This window comes from Castanea sativa, chromosome 3 (assembly GCF_040712315.1).
Source record: "Castanea sativa cultivar Marrone di Chiusa Pesio chromosome 3, ASM4071231v1".
Lineage (NCBI taxonomy): Eukaryota > Viridiplantae > Streptophyta > Magnoliopsida > Fagales > Fagaceae > Castanea > Castanea sativa.
The window spans coordinates 11,621,467-11,634,333 of NC_134015.1; the positions used below are offsets into that span (position 1 = coordinate 11,621,467).

Genomic DNA, 12,867 nt, shown 5'->3' on the forward strand with positions numbered 1-12,867 from the left:
TTGATTGGGCTTGCTCTCGCACAAGCAATAATCTTCAGTTTCTAAATATCTGATTTATTTTTTTTGTTCCACAGAATGATCAAGTAACGCAGACCCATTCCGGATGACTTGTCTTGGTATTTAGCAATTTAAATCTTAACATAAGCTACTCTTGGAGCTAGAGTTATACACTTCAGACTTGATAGGCATTATTAAGTCCTCTCTTTCTTTATTGAGTTACTTAGGAAAAGAATGGATAAAATAAATAAATAAAGCAAGTGGCATGCTGAAATTGTGGGAGAAAGACCAAATTGGTGGTAATTTTCATGTTATAATTTTTACCATATCATAGCAGCCATCAATATGGCTAAGTGCATGGAGAATGAGACCAAAGAGCTATTTAGCAAAAGGATCTAGAATGAAGTAGTAATGCTACTCACAGCACACCATGTTCATAACCAAATACCACAGACAGCATTAGAAAGGGCTCACACGAACCTAATCTTTCATTACAAAATATTATTACAATATTTCTCCTTAATCTTGAATTTGTGATTAGATTCTTTGATGCAGGCAGATTAGTGTGCTTCACACATGTCACTAGGGTAACTAGTATCACTTTCCATGCTTGCCGGTTGCCACTTGGTGATCCTTATTGCAGAATATGAGTGAGTGATGCTTGTATTTCTTCTAGAGTTCGCCCTTTAGTCTCAGGTACCAGCTTTGCAATGAACAGAACACCCAAACACGACATGCTTCCATATATGAAAAATGTTCCTGAAATAGCATGCATAAAACAATCATCAGTATTCACAAGAATACCATGGAGAGAGACAGTGTAAACAATCTTAAACATAAGAGAGTGACGTAAATTAATAAAGAAAAATGAGGGACAAGGAGGCATGACCTGCTAGGCTCCATTCTACTAGAAAGTTAAATGTGAATGAAACAAGCCAAGTGCAAAACCAATTGACTGCATTGCAAATGCTTCCAGCTGAGCCCTTTATATTAATAGGAAATATCTGAAAGGGAGAAAAGAAATCATTTTACAGGTCCTACACTCTAATTGATAATTGTGTTACAAGTTACAACTGTGGATAAAGTTTCATGCAAGCTACAGAGTTATCACTCAAAAATGTTCTTACCTCTGATATTATAATCCATGGTATTGATCCAACACCCAATGAATAGGATACCTTAAAAACCTTAATTCAGAAACCAAGTAGTTCAATTAATCAGAACAGAAATAGCAGGAAAATCAAAGGCAATAAGAAAGGGGGAAAAGAAAAAGGTTTAATAAACCAAGTAGTTTAATGAAATTGAATGAAATTTTTTCAAGCTCAATACAGTAGTGGAAAAAGAATTAATTATTGATTGAATTTTCTTCTATATATATATAAATATTCTATAGTTAGAAAAGTATAGGAAGTTTGTTAATTACAAGTGCATTACCACTATGCCTGAAAGCACCAAAGTAGGAGCGGCTTCCATCCACCAATTAAGGTTCTGCTCATGGAAGCATAAAATCTATAATTACAAACTTATCAAAAATAGACACCACACCAAGAACAAACCTTCCCCCTTAAAAAAAAGTGCAGATGAATTAAAATTCCAAGCTAAAAGAACCTGCAATACGAATGATAGTCCAGTAAGAAAGCAACCTAAGCATTCCCCGGTAACACAAACCTGCATATGAAATTGCAAAGTTTAGAATTAACTCTTTGATCAACTATGTTCTAAACTTTGGGAAATCTTTTGTGATCTAACCATCAATAATGTCCGCCTTCCAAATTTTTCTATCAAGATTGATCCCAAAGCGATTGCCGGAATCTGCACAGAAAATTTGCACCATTTGGATATGCACTAAAGGGGATCACAACATTTTAATTGCACCTAAAATATTCAGAACTACCTGAGGAATGGATACCACTATAAACCCAGTAATACTTGGCACACCTGTCATAAACCCATAATTTTATAATTAAATTTTAATTCATTGTCCTTCATATGTCCCATCAAAAGCATCATTATAGTCACATTTTTACCAGCCAGTTCAAAAATTTCATTCATATAATATGTATATCCATTAAGCCCTCCAAATTGTTGCAGTACCATCAGTCCAATTCCAACCTATATCAAGTTTGAAACATATAAATAGATCACAAATCCAAGTAGCAGAAATGGTGAAACTTTGAGACTACTATTTACTGCTCACAATGTGTAAATGAGCATATTTCTGCTGAAACAAGTCTAGGATTTTGTCTTCTGGGATCTTCTGGATGTTTTCAGTATAATCCTGTCAAACAATAAGACCTTTTCTCATTTTCTTTCTTCAAATCTAAAGTTATAGAGTTAAAATGATTCCTTTCTTACAAAAATATTAAGTTACTGTGTTACTTTGATATCAGCAGCCTCATCAGAAATATTAACATTCTTTCCCCTTAGGTGTTGTAGTGCAGCTTCAAATTCTTTTTCTCGGCCAATCTTTGCCTGCAGATATTTAGCTAAATATTTGGAGCCCATTTGTAGGAACATATTTTTAACTTGCAAGAGGTTTATTGAATTTGATGTGAACATATTATAACTCAATTTTCCCTAGATTAAAAAAAAACTGAATACGAATTAGAATTCACTGTTTTTCTTTCTCCTCTTAATGCACCACGTATGTGAACAACATTTACACACCAACATAACTTTGAATTGCACTCACCAGCCATCTAGGGGACTCTGGAATGAAGAATAGACCAAAAAGTTGTAATAGACATGGAATAGCTCCTGAAAAAAAACAAAAAAAAATCATAACCATTATGAAACTATACTGTTGAAATATAATATAACAGAAGGTGGAAGAAACAACCTATTAGAGCCAAGGCACGCCAGTTGATGACAGAGCCAATCAGATATGCAACTGATACACTAAGAGGCATCATTGCCTGTGTAACAGATAATAAGGAGCCACATAAGGCAAAAGAACATATTGAAGCTAACATATTGTAATTTAAGGATAATTTTACCATAGAGACTGACGTAATTCCTCCCCTAAGATTCTTGGGTGTAATTTCTGATAGGTAAGTAGGTACCTGCTCAGCAATGGAATTCAAATTCCATTATCTATCACTTGTACTTTTAAGTTAATGCATTTTGAAATCCAAATTTTTACAAATGTTACCACGTAACAGGTCAGTCCAAATCCAAATCCCAAAGACAGTCTTCCGAGGTCGAGCAACCAAGCACCCTTTCAATAAGTACAGAACATTTAGTAAATGGATTGAAAGCAGATAATATGATATATGATTTTAACTAACAAATGTATCCTAATAATGTTCAAAAATTATTTTCCTAGACTCTTTTTTGCCTTTTTGGAAGTCCTATCTAATTTTTGGAAATTAATGGCCTAAACTGGTCTAGTAAAAACTGGTAAAAACTGGGAACGAATCTCTTTTCTAGTTTTTTGACAGCTTCAGTTTTTGAAACCATGGCTATAACCCATCAATTGTTCTTTGACCCCATTTGTAAAAGTTTCAGTCATCAAAATGTGTGTGTGTGTTCTACCTTTTCATCCTTATAAGTGTTGGAACTACTTAGTGTATAGAAGAAACTCACTCACAAATTAAATAGAGGGAGAGAAAGTGGAGAGGGAAGAGTTAGAACTCTTTAAAGCTTTGCATTTCTCTTCAACTCTTGCATAGAACTTGACGGATGAATGAGTTTATATAGTACACCATCCAATCTTTAACTCTCACTACATTTATTTTTCTAACTCTTACATTCATAAATCCCACAGATAACTTCAATAAACCTCCCACTACATTAACTTATGACTCACACTTATTTATGAAAGATTAATTAAAAAACAAGTTTAACTTCTATCATCCCCCTTAAACTTGCTTTCTTGATTACTCCAAGTAAGGCTCGCAGCTTGTTGAATGTGTCATACTTGAGTGGTTTAGCAAGTACATTTGCAACTTGATCATGTGACTGCACAAACTCAAAATGAATTTCCTTTCTTGCAATACATTCTCGAATAAAATGATACCTTGTGCCGATGTGCTTGCTTCGGTCATGAAAGACTGGATTCTTTGCAAGAGCCAGTGCTGACTTATTGTCCACAAATATCTTCATAGCTTCTTCTTGAAACATCTGCAACTCTTTTAGTAAACTTCTAAGCCAAATTGCATGACAAACACTAGAGGTAGTAGCAACGTACTCAGCTTCACAAGTGGAAAGCATCACGATTGGCTACTTTTTAGTCGTCCATGTAAATGCAGTATAACCCATATAGAATACAAAACCAATAGTACTCTTTCTATCATTTGTGTCTCCGACCCAATCACTATCACTGTAGCCAACAAGTTTAAAATCTTTAGAGGGTGAATACAACAGTCCATAATTCAGTGTACCTTTTAAATAACGAAAAATCCTCTTGGCAGTCTTCAAATGAGTCATCGTTGGTGCTTCCATGTAGTGACTAACTAGTCCTACACCAAAAAGAATGTCTAGTCTTGTGCATGTTAGATACCTCAAACTTCTGACCAACTCTTGAAAAATGTTGGATTAACCTTCTCTTTATCATCATGCTTTGACAACTTCACTCCACATTCTACAGGAGTACTAACTAGATTGGAATTTAACATCTCAAATTTCTCGAGAATATCCTTCGCATAACCTTTTGGGGAAATAAAAATCCCATCCTCCATCTGCTTCACTTCAATGCCTAGATAATAGGCCATAAGTCCAACATCTGTCATTTCAAACTCCTTAGTCATTGCTTTCTTGAAGTCTTCAAACATACTTGGATTGTTGCCTATAAAAATCAAATCATTTCATACAGACAAACAATTAAACTATCTTCATTTTTATGCACGTTACAATAAAGCACATGTTCATGTGGGCATTTAAAAAAACCATTAACCTGGAAATATATGTCAATTCTACCATTCGAAGCTCTTGGTGCCTGTTTCAAGCCATATAGAGCTTTCTTCAACTTCAAAACTTTATCTTCCTACCCTTCTATAACATAGCCAATAGGCTGCTCAACATAAAGTTCTTCCTCAAGGTAGCCATTCAAAAATACAAATTTTACATCCATTTGAAAAATTCTCCATTTATTCTGAGCTACTAAAGAAATTAGCAATCGCATAGTTTCCAAACGAGCAACTGGGGCAAATTCCTCATTATAATCAATACCTTGCCGTTGACTATAGCATTTCACCACCAATCTTACTTTGTATCTCTCTACCTCTCCTTTTGCATTCTTCTTCAACTTGTACATCCATTTTACACCAATTGTCTTCTTTCTAGTAGGAAGAGTTGCAAGCTCCCATGTATTATTCTTCTTTATTGCCTTGATCTCTTCGTCCATAGCATTTCTCCATTTTTTTGTCTCGCACCGCTTCCTCAAATCATGTAGATTCACAATTAGCAAATAGACAAAAAAAATGTTACATCATCTGTAATCTCTATTGAATCATAAAAATTTTGGAGACTTCTTAGTTTTCTTGGCCTATCACTAGAACTTCCTTCTAGTAAAGATGATAATGATGGACTTTCATGAATGGGAGATGATGCTACTAGTGATGAAGGTGGAGTGATAGGCTCTTTGTGAACTTCATTCCCTTGATTTTCCTCTTCAAATAGAGGAAAGAAAGCATACTTCTCCTCTTCTTGGGTGCTCCAATCCCATGTGTCTTCTTCGTCGAATTCCATATTTCGACTAACAATAACTTTTTCAGTGCTCGGATTATAGAGTTTATAGCCCTTAGAGCTTGGATCATAGCCAATGAACACATACTTCTTGCTTTTATCATCTAGCTTGGATCTCTCTTAATCTGGTACATGTACATATGCAATGCTCCCAAATATACAAAGATGGGAAACTGTAGACTTCTTCCTACTCCATACTTGTTGTGGGGTTTTTCCTTGTACACTTCTTGTGAGGCAACGATTGGACAAATAGATTGCACAATCTATAGCTTCAACCCAAAATTCTTTAGGCATTTTCTTGCTCTTCAATATGCTTCTAGCCATATTAAGAATTGAACGATTCTTTCTTTTTGCTACACCATTCTGTTGTGGTGACCTTGGAACTGTTAGAGAGTGGCGAATCCCATTTGCTTAAAAAAATTCTTTGAATTCATTTGATGTGAATTCGTGTCCTCTATCAGATCTTAAGGCCTTAATTTCATGGCCATTCTATTTTTTCTACAAATGCCTTAAATTTCTTAAATGCACCAAATGCTTTAGATTTCTGCTTCAAAAAATAAACCCACATTTTTCTACTAAAATCATCAATAAAGAGAAGAAAATAGTTACTTTTACCAAGTGATGATGACTTGATAGGTCCACACACATCAATATGAACAAGTTACAATGGCTTGGTTGCTCTTGTGCTAGCTTCTTTTGGAAAGCTCTTCCTTGATTGCTTGCTTGCCAAGAACACATCCTTCACAAAGCTAGTCTTGATGCTCAATGGAAGGCAATCCCCTCACCATCTTTATCTTTGTCAACAACTGTAGTCCTCCAAAGTTTAAGTGCCCAAATCTTAGATGCCAAAGCCAAGAAGAATCTTTAAAAGCCTTTAGACATCTAATAACATCAATTTGAATATTTAATGAGAACATTTTATTTCTTGTCATAGGCACATTAGTTATCACATTATTTTGATGATCCCTTATTAAGCAACTACGATCTTTCAATTGGATATCATAGGCACATTAGCTTTCACATTATTTCGATGATCCCTTATTAAGCAATTGGGATCTTTCAACTGGATATCATAGTCTTTCTAAAGGAGTTGTCCCAAACTCAAAATATTAGTTTTCATGCTTGACACATAATATACATAAAAAATAAATTGATAATCTCCATTCTTTAAACGAATAAGAATTTTACCTATTCCGATTCACTGAAACTTTGGATAAGTCACCAAAGGTAACATTCACAAACACCGATTCATTAATCTCCATAAACATCCTTTTATTCCCACACATATGGTTGCTAGCACCAGAGTCAAGATACCACGCACCAGTTTCTTCTCTGTCTTCTTCGTTGCATGAAAACAACAAAGTCGACTCCACTTCTTCATTCTTATCTTCAACATAGTTAGCTTTCTTCTTGACAGTGTTAGTGGCATTTTTACATTCAGAAGCATAATGGCCATACTTTTGACAATTATAACATTTGATATTAGACTTATCATATCTTCTTCTATATGGTTTTCAGAAACTTTCTCTTCTGCGATCTCTTGTGGATTGTGAACTCTAACCCCTCTCTTCATAATTAAGAGAGTTTTGACCATTCCTTTCTCCAAATCCTCTGCCTCTACCATGTCCTTGTCCTCGGCTTCTTTGACTACTTTCGCTCCAACCTTTCTCATTTACGGTGAGCTTTGCTTGTAGGACTTCTTCCAAAGGCTCTTGCTTCTTTTTATTGAGCCTTTCTTCATGGGCTGGTAATGATCTCATGAGTTGGTCAATGGTCACTGACTTCAAGTCTTTTGATTTCTCAATTGCCACAACGATATAGTCAAATTTAGAAGTTAACCATAGGATTTTTTCTACCACACACACATCATCCAAGCTCTTACCATATCTCTTCAATTGATTTACAATTGCTAACACCCTTGAAAAATAATTTGAAATATATTCAGATTCTTTCATGTGCAAACCTTCAAACTCGCCTTTCAAAGTTTGAAGACAAACTTTCTTCACTTTATCAACTCCCATTAGAGAGTTTTTAAGCATCTCCCATGCTTGCTTGGATGAAGTTGCATTTGCAACTTTCTCGAGTATAGTTTTATCTAAATCTTGATAGATCAATGTAAGAGCTTGTTGATCTTTCTTTTGAGCCTTTTGCAAGGCTTCCATTTGGTTTGAGGTCAAAGATTCTTCATCTTGTGACTCCACATAACCTTTCTCCACAATCTCCCACGCATCTTGAGATTTGGGCAACGCCTTCATTCGAATACTTCAATTTTCAAAGTTTTGTTTGGTAAGTCGAGGAAATTGAAACCACACCATCCCATTAGCAATAGCCATTCTCACCACAAACTGATTGGCTCTAATACTACTTTGTTGGAAATAAAACAAAATACTGATGAGCCTTTCCTCACTTACTCTCACGAACACTCACACTACTTAGTGTATAGAAGAGACTCACTCACAAATTAAATAAAAGGAGAGAAAGTGGAGAAGAAAGAGTTAGAATTCTTTAAAGCTTTGTATTTCCCTTCAACTCTTGCATAGAACTTGACAGATGAATGAGTTTATATAGTACACCATCCAATCTTTAACTCCCACTACATTTATTTTTCTAACTCTTACATTCACAAATCCCACGCATAACTTTAATAAACCTCCTACTACATTAACTTATGAAACTCACACTTATTTAAGAAGGATTAATTAAAAACAAGTATAACTTCCAACAATAAGTATTTTGCATACCCACTTTGTCTTCTGGTTTGTCCAACGTAATATATGCATGCTGTTGAATTAGAAATGCTTTATAAACTTCGAAAAACTAATTAAATACATTTTATGGACCTACATTAGCATCCAATGTCCAATTTCTAAGAAGGCAAGGACGAAAATGAAAATCAGCATATGGAATCAAACAAAAATGATTAAAAGCAGAAGATAAAACAACCTTAGCAAAATATATTGCGAGCCACCCCATTATGTAAAATATATCCAGAATCCACATAGTCTGCTTCAAAGATAAATAAAAATTCAATAGAATATTAATTAAGAGCTGGTCAATATATATACTTGTTAAAAACATTCAACACTAGTCCTAGAAATGATTATTTGGTCAAGTAAAAAGCTCACATATTTACGACCGATGATGTCTGCTAATTTCCCACTTATTACTGCACCTACCATTCCACCAATCGTCATTATGGAACCGAAAACTGAATACTGCAACATTGAAGGGTGAATGCGTAAGGATAAATTGAATGATTGTTGTTATCTGTTTCTAGAAAAAATAACTCCTTGTCCCATGCATTGTTTGCAAATGGACATGAAAACAGCTACGTACTATGAAGTAAAAGAAATATATGTGGCCAAGGTTTACTTTGGCAAAGTTTTATGATCAAGAGATTTTTTTCATGAATATAATATATATATATATATATATATATGTGTGTGTGTGTAACTTTTTCAACTAACTTTCCTCTACGTACCTCAGCCACAGAAAGTCCCAAATCATCAATAATTCCAGATTCAGCAGGGGCCGAGTACCCCGCCTGAAATGAAATGCAATCACAACGCACAATTTCAGAGATGGAACCATATATGTGTGGGCCTATGTTCACAAAAGTTTGCAATTTGACCCCAAGAAATTTATACTTGGCCTCCCTCTAAAACAAATTGACAATTTGGCCTATGAAACACCAGGGAAAAAAATGATAATAATATAGCTGGACTATCTTGTTGTGCAATGAATTATTAATTGGGGGAAATGGGTATTAAAAATTGTGACTATTTTGCTGTGTAATGGATTCATGGTAACATCAATTTTGATGAAGTTTGTGGGGGCATTTTTTTATTTTTAGTTTTATTGAAACTACTTTTTGGTACAATAGATTTATAAGATAGGATAGTAATGAAGCGAAATAAAATTAAATAAATGAAAAACTAAAACAATAATTTTTATATTGAATAAAGTACAAATAAATAAATAAATTGAATTGTTAGGTAGATTTAAGATAAATCCTTATAATTTTTATGATTTTTATTTAATTTATAGATCATGGGAAAGTTAGCTACAATGTTTGATTTTTTTTTTTTAAAGAAAAAAAATACAAATAATTAAGAGGCTAATACTGATGATTTTTAGTACTGTATCCAACTCTAGTATTGATATCCATATTTCTTAAAATTCACAAAAAATAAAAATTAAAAAAAATCACCGTTAAAATTAGTATTAGTTCATTGCAGTGAGATTCAAAATGGTGTTTGCAAATATGAGATTATGATGTTAGTAAATATGATCTAATATTAAGCTTGGCTCCCCCTAGGTTTAAATATTGCTTCCGTGGACCTTGTGCGATTTCATTAATATTTGCAAAACCTATATTACGGTTTGGACTCATCATTTACAACGGTCTACAGCTTGGTGATGGGAAAAAAATATACAAAGAATTATCTCATACATTCGGTGCATGCATGTTGTATAAAATACTAGATACATGCAATATATGTAAGAGATATTGTATAAAATAACAAAAAACAAATTACAGGTGGTTAGTTGTTATTGGTTCAAATTTGAACTTAACACTAAGATTACTTTTTTGTCTCAACAATAACAACTAGTAACAACCTGTCACATAAAATTTGTTGTAAAAATGCTGTGGACATATCATTTCTCAAAAAAATATTAGATGCTAAACTAACCTATTATGACTGATAATAGCTTAATAATGCTGAATAATCAATTTTGTGCTTAATTGAATTTTAATGCATGAATTTGTCTTTTGTAGGATAATAAAATTAAATAAGTGGATTTGTGCAAAGAAAAAAGCTAATAGACTTTATTTTTACAAGGATCTTGATGAAGTCAAAGAAGGCCAACCCAATTAAATTCGAGTCCAATTGGAGTAAGGAATCAAAAGAAATTTGCACAAAATCCAAGTCCAATTTGGATTAGGATTCTAACTTGCGCACCAGTTAGTATTTGGAGCATAAATTTTGGCTGAGATGTCCAATCGAGATGATTTAAGTTGGGCTAGAAATTTAACTTAAAGGGCCACAACTTTGTAGTTTTTCAAAAGTTCGAATTCTGAAGTTAAATGGGCTGAAAATGTCGGTTAAGTAAAGCCTAAAAACTTGAGATTTTCTCCAAACGAGAATTCAACTTGTAATAGGATTCCTTAACCTATTTAAAAACTCTTTAGGGAAAAATTCAGGAGAGAGCTATCGTAGAACATAATTTAGGTTTTCTTAAAGTTTCTTTAGAGTTTTTAGAGTTTTATTTGTGTGATGGCTTGTTAGAAGCCTTGCTAAGGCAAAAGGTGAAAACTGACTTGACCGTTTATTGGTATGTTTTTATGTTATGTTATTATGTTTTTGATTGATTTACTCATCTAGAAAAATGTTTAGTTCTGTATAATTCTTTGATTTATCATAGACTCCAGGCACGATAAATGTTTAGTATTCTATGCGAACTAATTAACTAGTTTTGTTTTGCCTAAAATCAATCAATTTCATGAAATTACCTTAGAAAATTAATTCTTGAGTTTTATTGTTAAATCATCCGACTAAGATCATATTTTGTATGAATTTTAGTTGAGTTATAAAATAAATATTGTTAAGGCTACTAATAGATGTGTTGTGTGTGGATCCCTAAACCTTAGCACCTTAATATATTGTTATTTTCTTTCAATTTAAATTAATTTTACTAAACCATCAAAAATATCTTCAATTAAAATTTATTATTTTAGTTTTATTCTCTTGTGATTTGTTAATTAATTCCATTTTTCCTGTGGATTTGATCTCGGACTTACAGAGTTACTACTTCACGATAATCCTGCACTAGGAAGCATTATCTAAGTCCCAACAATGATTATCCTAATAAAAATTTTGAACGCCCTAACTTGAGAATTACAAAAATTTGTGTTCAACAAAAATAAGAATAATGCTACTATATTCACAACGTTTTTACAATAATTTCACAACAAATTTAATGTGATAAGTTATTATTGATTCTAATTTGGGCTAAATACTAATATTATTTCATTTGCCCACTAATAACAGCTTTTTACATAAAATTTATTATAAAAATGTTGTGGACGTAGCATTACTCCAAAATTAATTTTGCCTCCAAACATAATTCTTAATCCTTTTTTTTAACGTTTAAATAACAACAATATATATTAGCCCAAATAACAATAAACATAAACCAAACAAAAACAATACAAGATTAAACAACAAGTGAAAAAATTAATCAATAAAAAACCTATTATAAAACAAAAAGATGAAATTTGTAACTTGTTCAATCTATTCATTAAAAATAATATCTAATTTCATTTTTCTTAAAAAAAGTATAAAGAAAAATATTGCGATAATTTAAATTTCTTAGTGACTATTTTAAATAAAATTTCTAGAACCGAGCTTCTACGGTCTCCAAGGCTATATATCAATTGTACTTACCACAAATCCACCAGCAAAGGCGCTACAAGCAGTGACAAAGGCACTAAGAAGAAGAACAGCGGTGACACCACTTGCACTTGCACTTGCACTTGCACTTGCACCAGTATCATTGGAACCAAAGCCATTGCTAATTCTGATATTATCAGGCTGTTGTGTAACTAGCAGAGACTTTGCTAGTTCCTCGTCTTCCATATGTTGCTATTTTAACAGAGACAAAGAAAGAGAGGAACAGAGAGATAGAGAGAAAATAATCAAGATACACTACATTTGATAAAAATGGTTGTGTTCAAAGTTTGATATGCAGGAGAAAAGTTGGTTGACTGACGGTTAAACTGTCATTCTATTGCTCATTGACGCCTTGACGGTGGGATCTCGTTATTTGATTTGTTAAAAATGTCCTGGTTAAATTGTTTGATTTATAAGTAATCTCACCCAAGTATATATGGAAAGACGTGAATTACTATTTTATACGACATGGAGTGCTTTTAAGGTATTTTGTAAGAAATTATGTTATGGTGTGTACATATATATATATAAATATATCTATATATATATGTTATAATGTTTTTGGAGAATTAACTTAGTTATATGACACGTCATTAAAAAGAGAAAAAAATGCAAAATTTTAGAAATAATATAATTAAAAACTACTGGTTGAGTGAATTGACAAATATGTAATTATTTCCAGTAACTTAAGCACATTTTTTTTGGGGTTAGAATTCTTGATTGCGACTTG

General features: G+C 33.0%; 1 protein-coding gene across 4 annotated transcripts; it reads right to left on the minus strand.

Annotated features, from left to right (window-relative positions):
* Nucleotides 1–271: 271 nt before the first annotated feature.
* Nucleotides 272–12,410, minus strand: LOC142627210 (sugar transporter ERD6-like 5). Of its 4 annotated transcripts, XM_075801025.1 has the most exons (18): nucleotides 12,132–12,408; nucleotides 9,164–9,226; nucleotides 8,808–8,897; nucleotides 8,626–8,685; nucleotides 3,149–3,214; nucleotides 2,994–3,059; nucleotides 2,837–2,912; nucleotides 2,690–2,754; nucleotides 2,377–2,469; nucleotides 2,195–2,275; nucleotides 2,025–2,109; nucleotides 1,892–1,935; nucleotides 1,747–1,809; nucleotides 1,606–1,665; nucleotides 1,432–1,485; nucleotides 1,125–1,184; nucleotides 887–1,001; nucleotides 272–756 (listed from the first exon to the last, which is right to left on the minus strand). In XM_075801025.1, exons 1-18 carry the CDS (start codon nucleotides 12,321–12,323, stop codon nucleotides 632–634), a joined length of 1,458 nt encoding a protein of 485 aa, XP_075657140.1. In that variant the 5' UTR covers nucleotides 12,324–12,408; the 3' UTR covers nucleotides 272–631. The 4 variants fall into 4 exon arrangements, with proteins under 4 accessions (XP_075657140.1, XP_075657141.1, XP_075657142.1 ...); XM_075801026.1 differs by lacking the exon at nucleotides 8,626–8,685; XM_075801027.1 differs by lacking the exons at nucleotides 2,195–2,275; nucleotides 2,377–2,469 and having other exon boundaries at nucleotides 12,132–12,410.
* Between the last annotated feature and the right edge of the window lie 457 nt (nucleotides 12,411–12,867).

Bases quoted from the DNA above. Each gene is read 5' to 3' on its own strand.
- LOC142627210 (XM_075801025.1), bottom strand. From the start codon at position 12,323: ATGGAAGACGAGGAACTAGCAAAGTCTCTGCTAGTTACACAACAGCCT. The intron at 8,898-9,163 runs GTACGTAGAGGA...TCAATGTTGCAG, and splicing joins TGGGACTTTCTGTGGCTGAG to TATTCAGTTTTCGGTTCCAT. The intron at 2,755-2,836 runs GTTGTTTCTTCC...GTTTTTTTTCAG, and splicing joins GCGTGCCTTGGCTCTAATAG to GAGCTATTCCATGTCTATTA.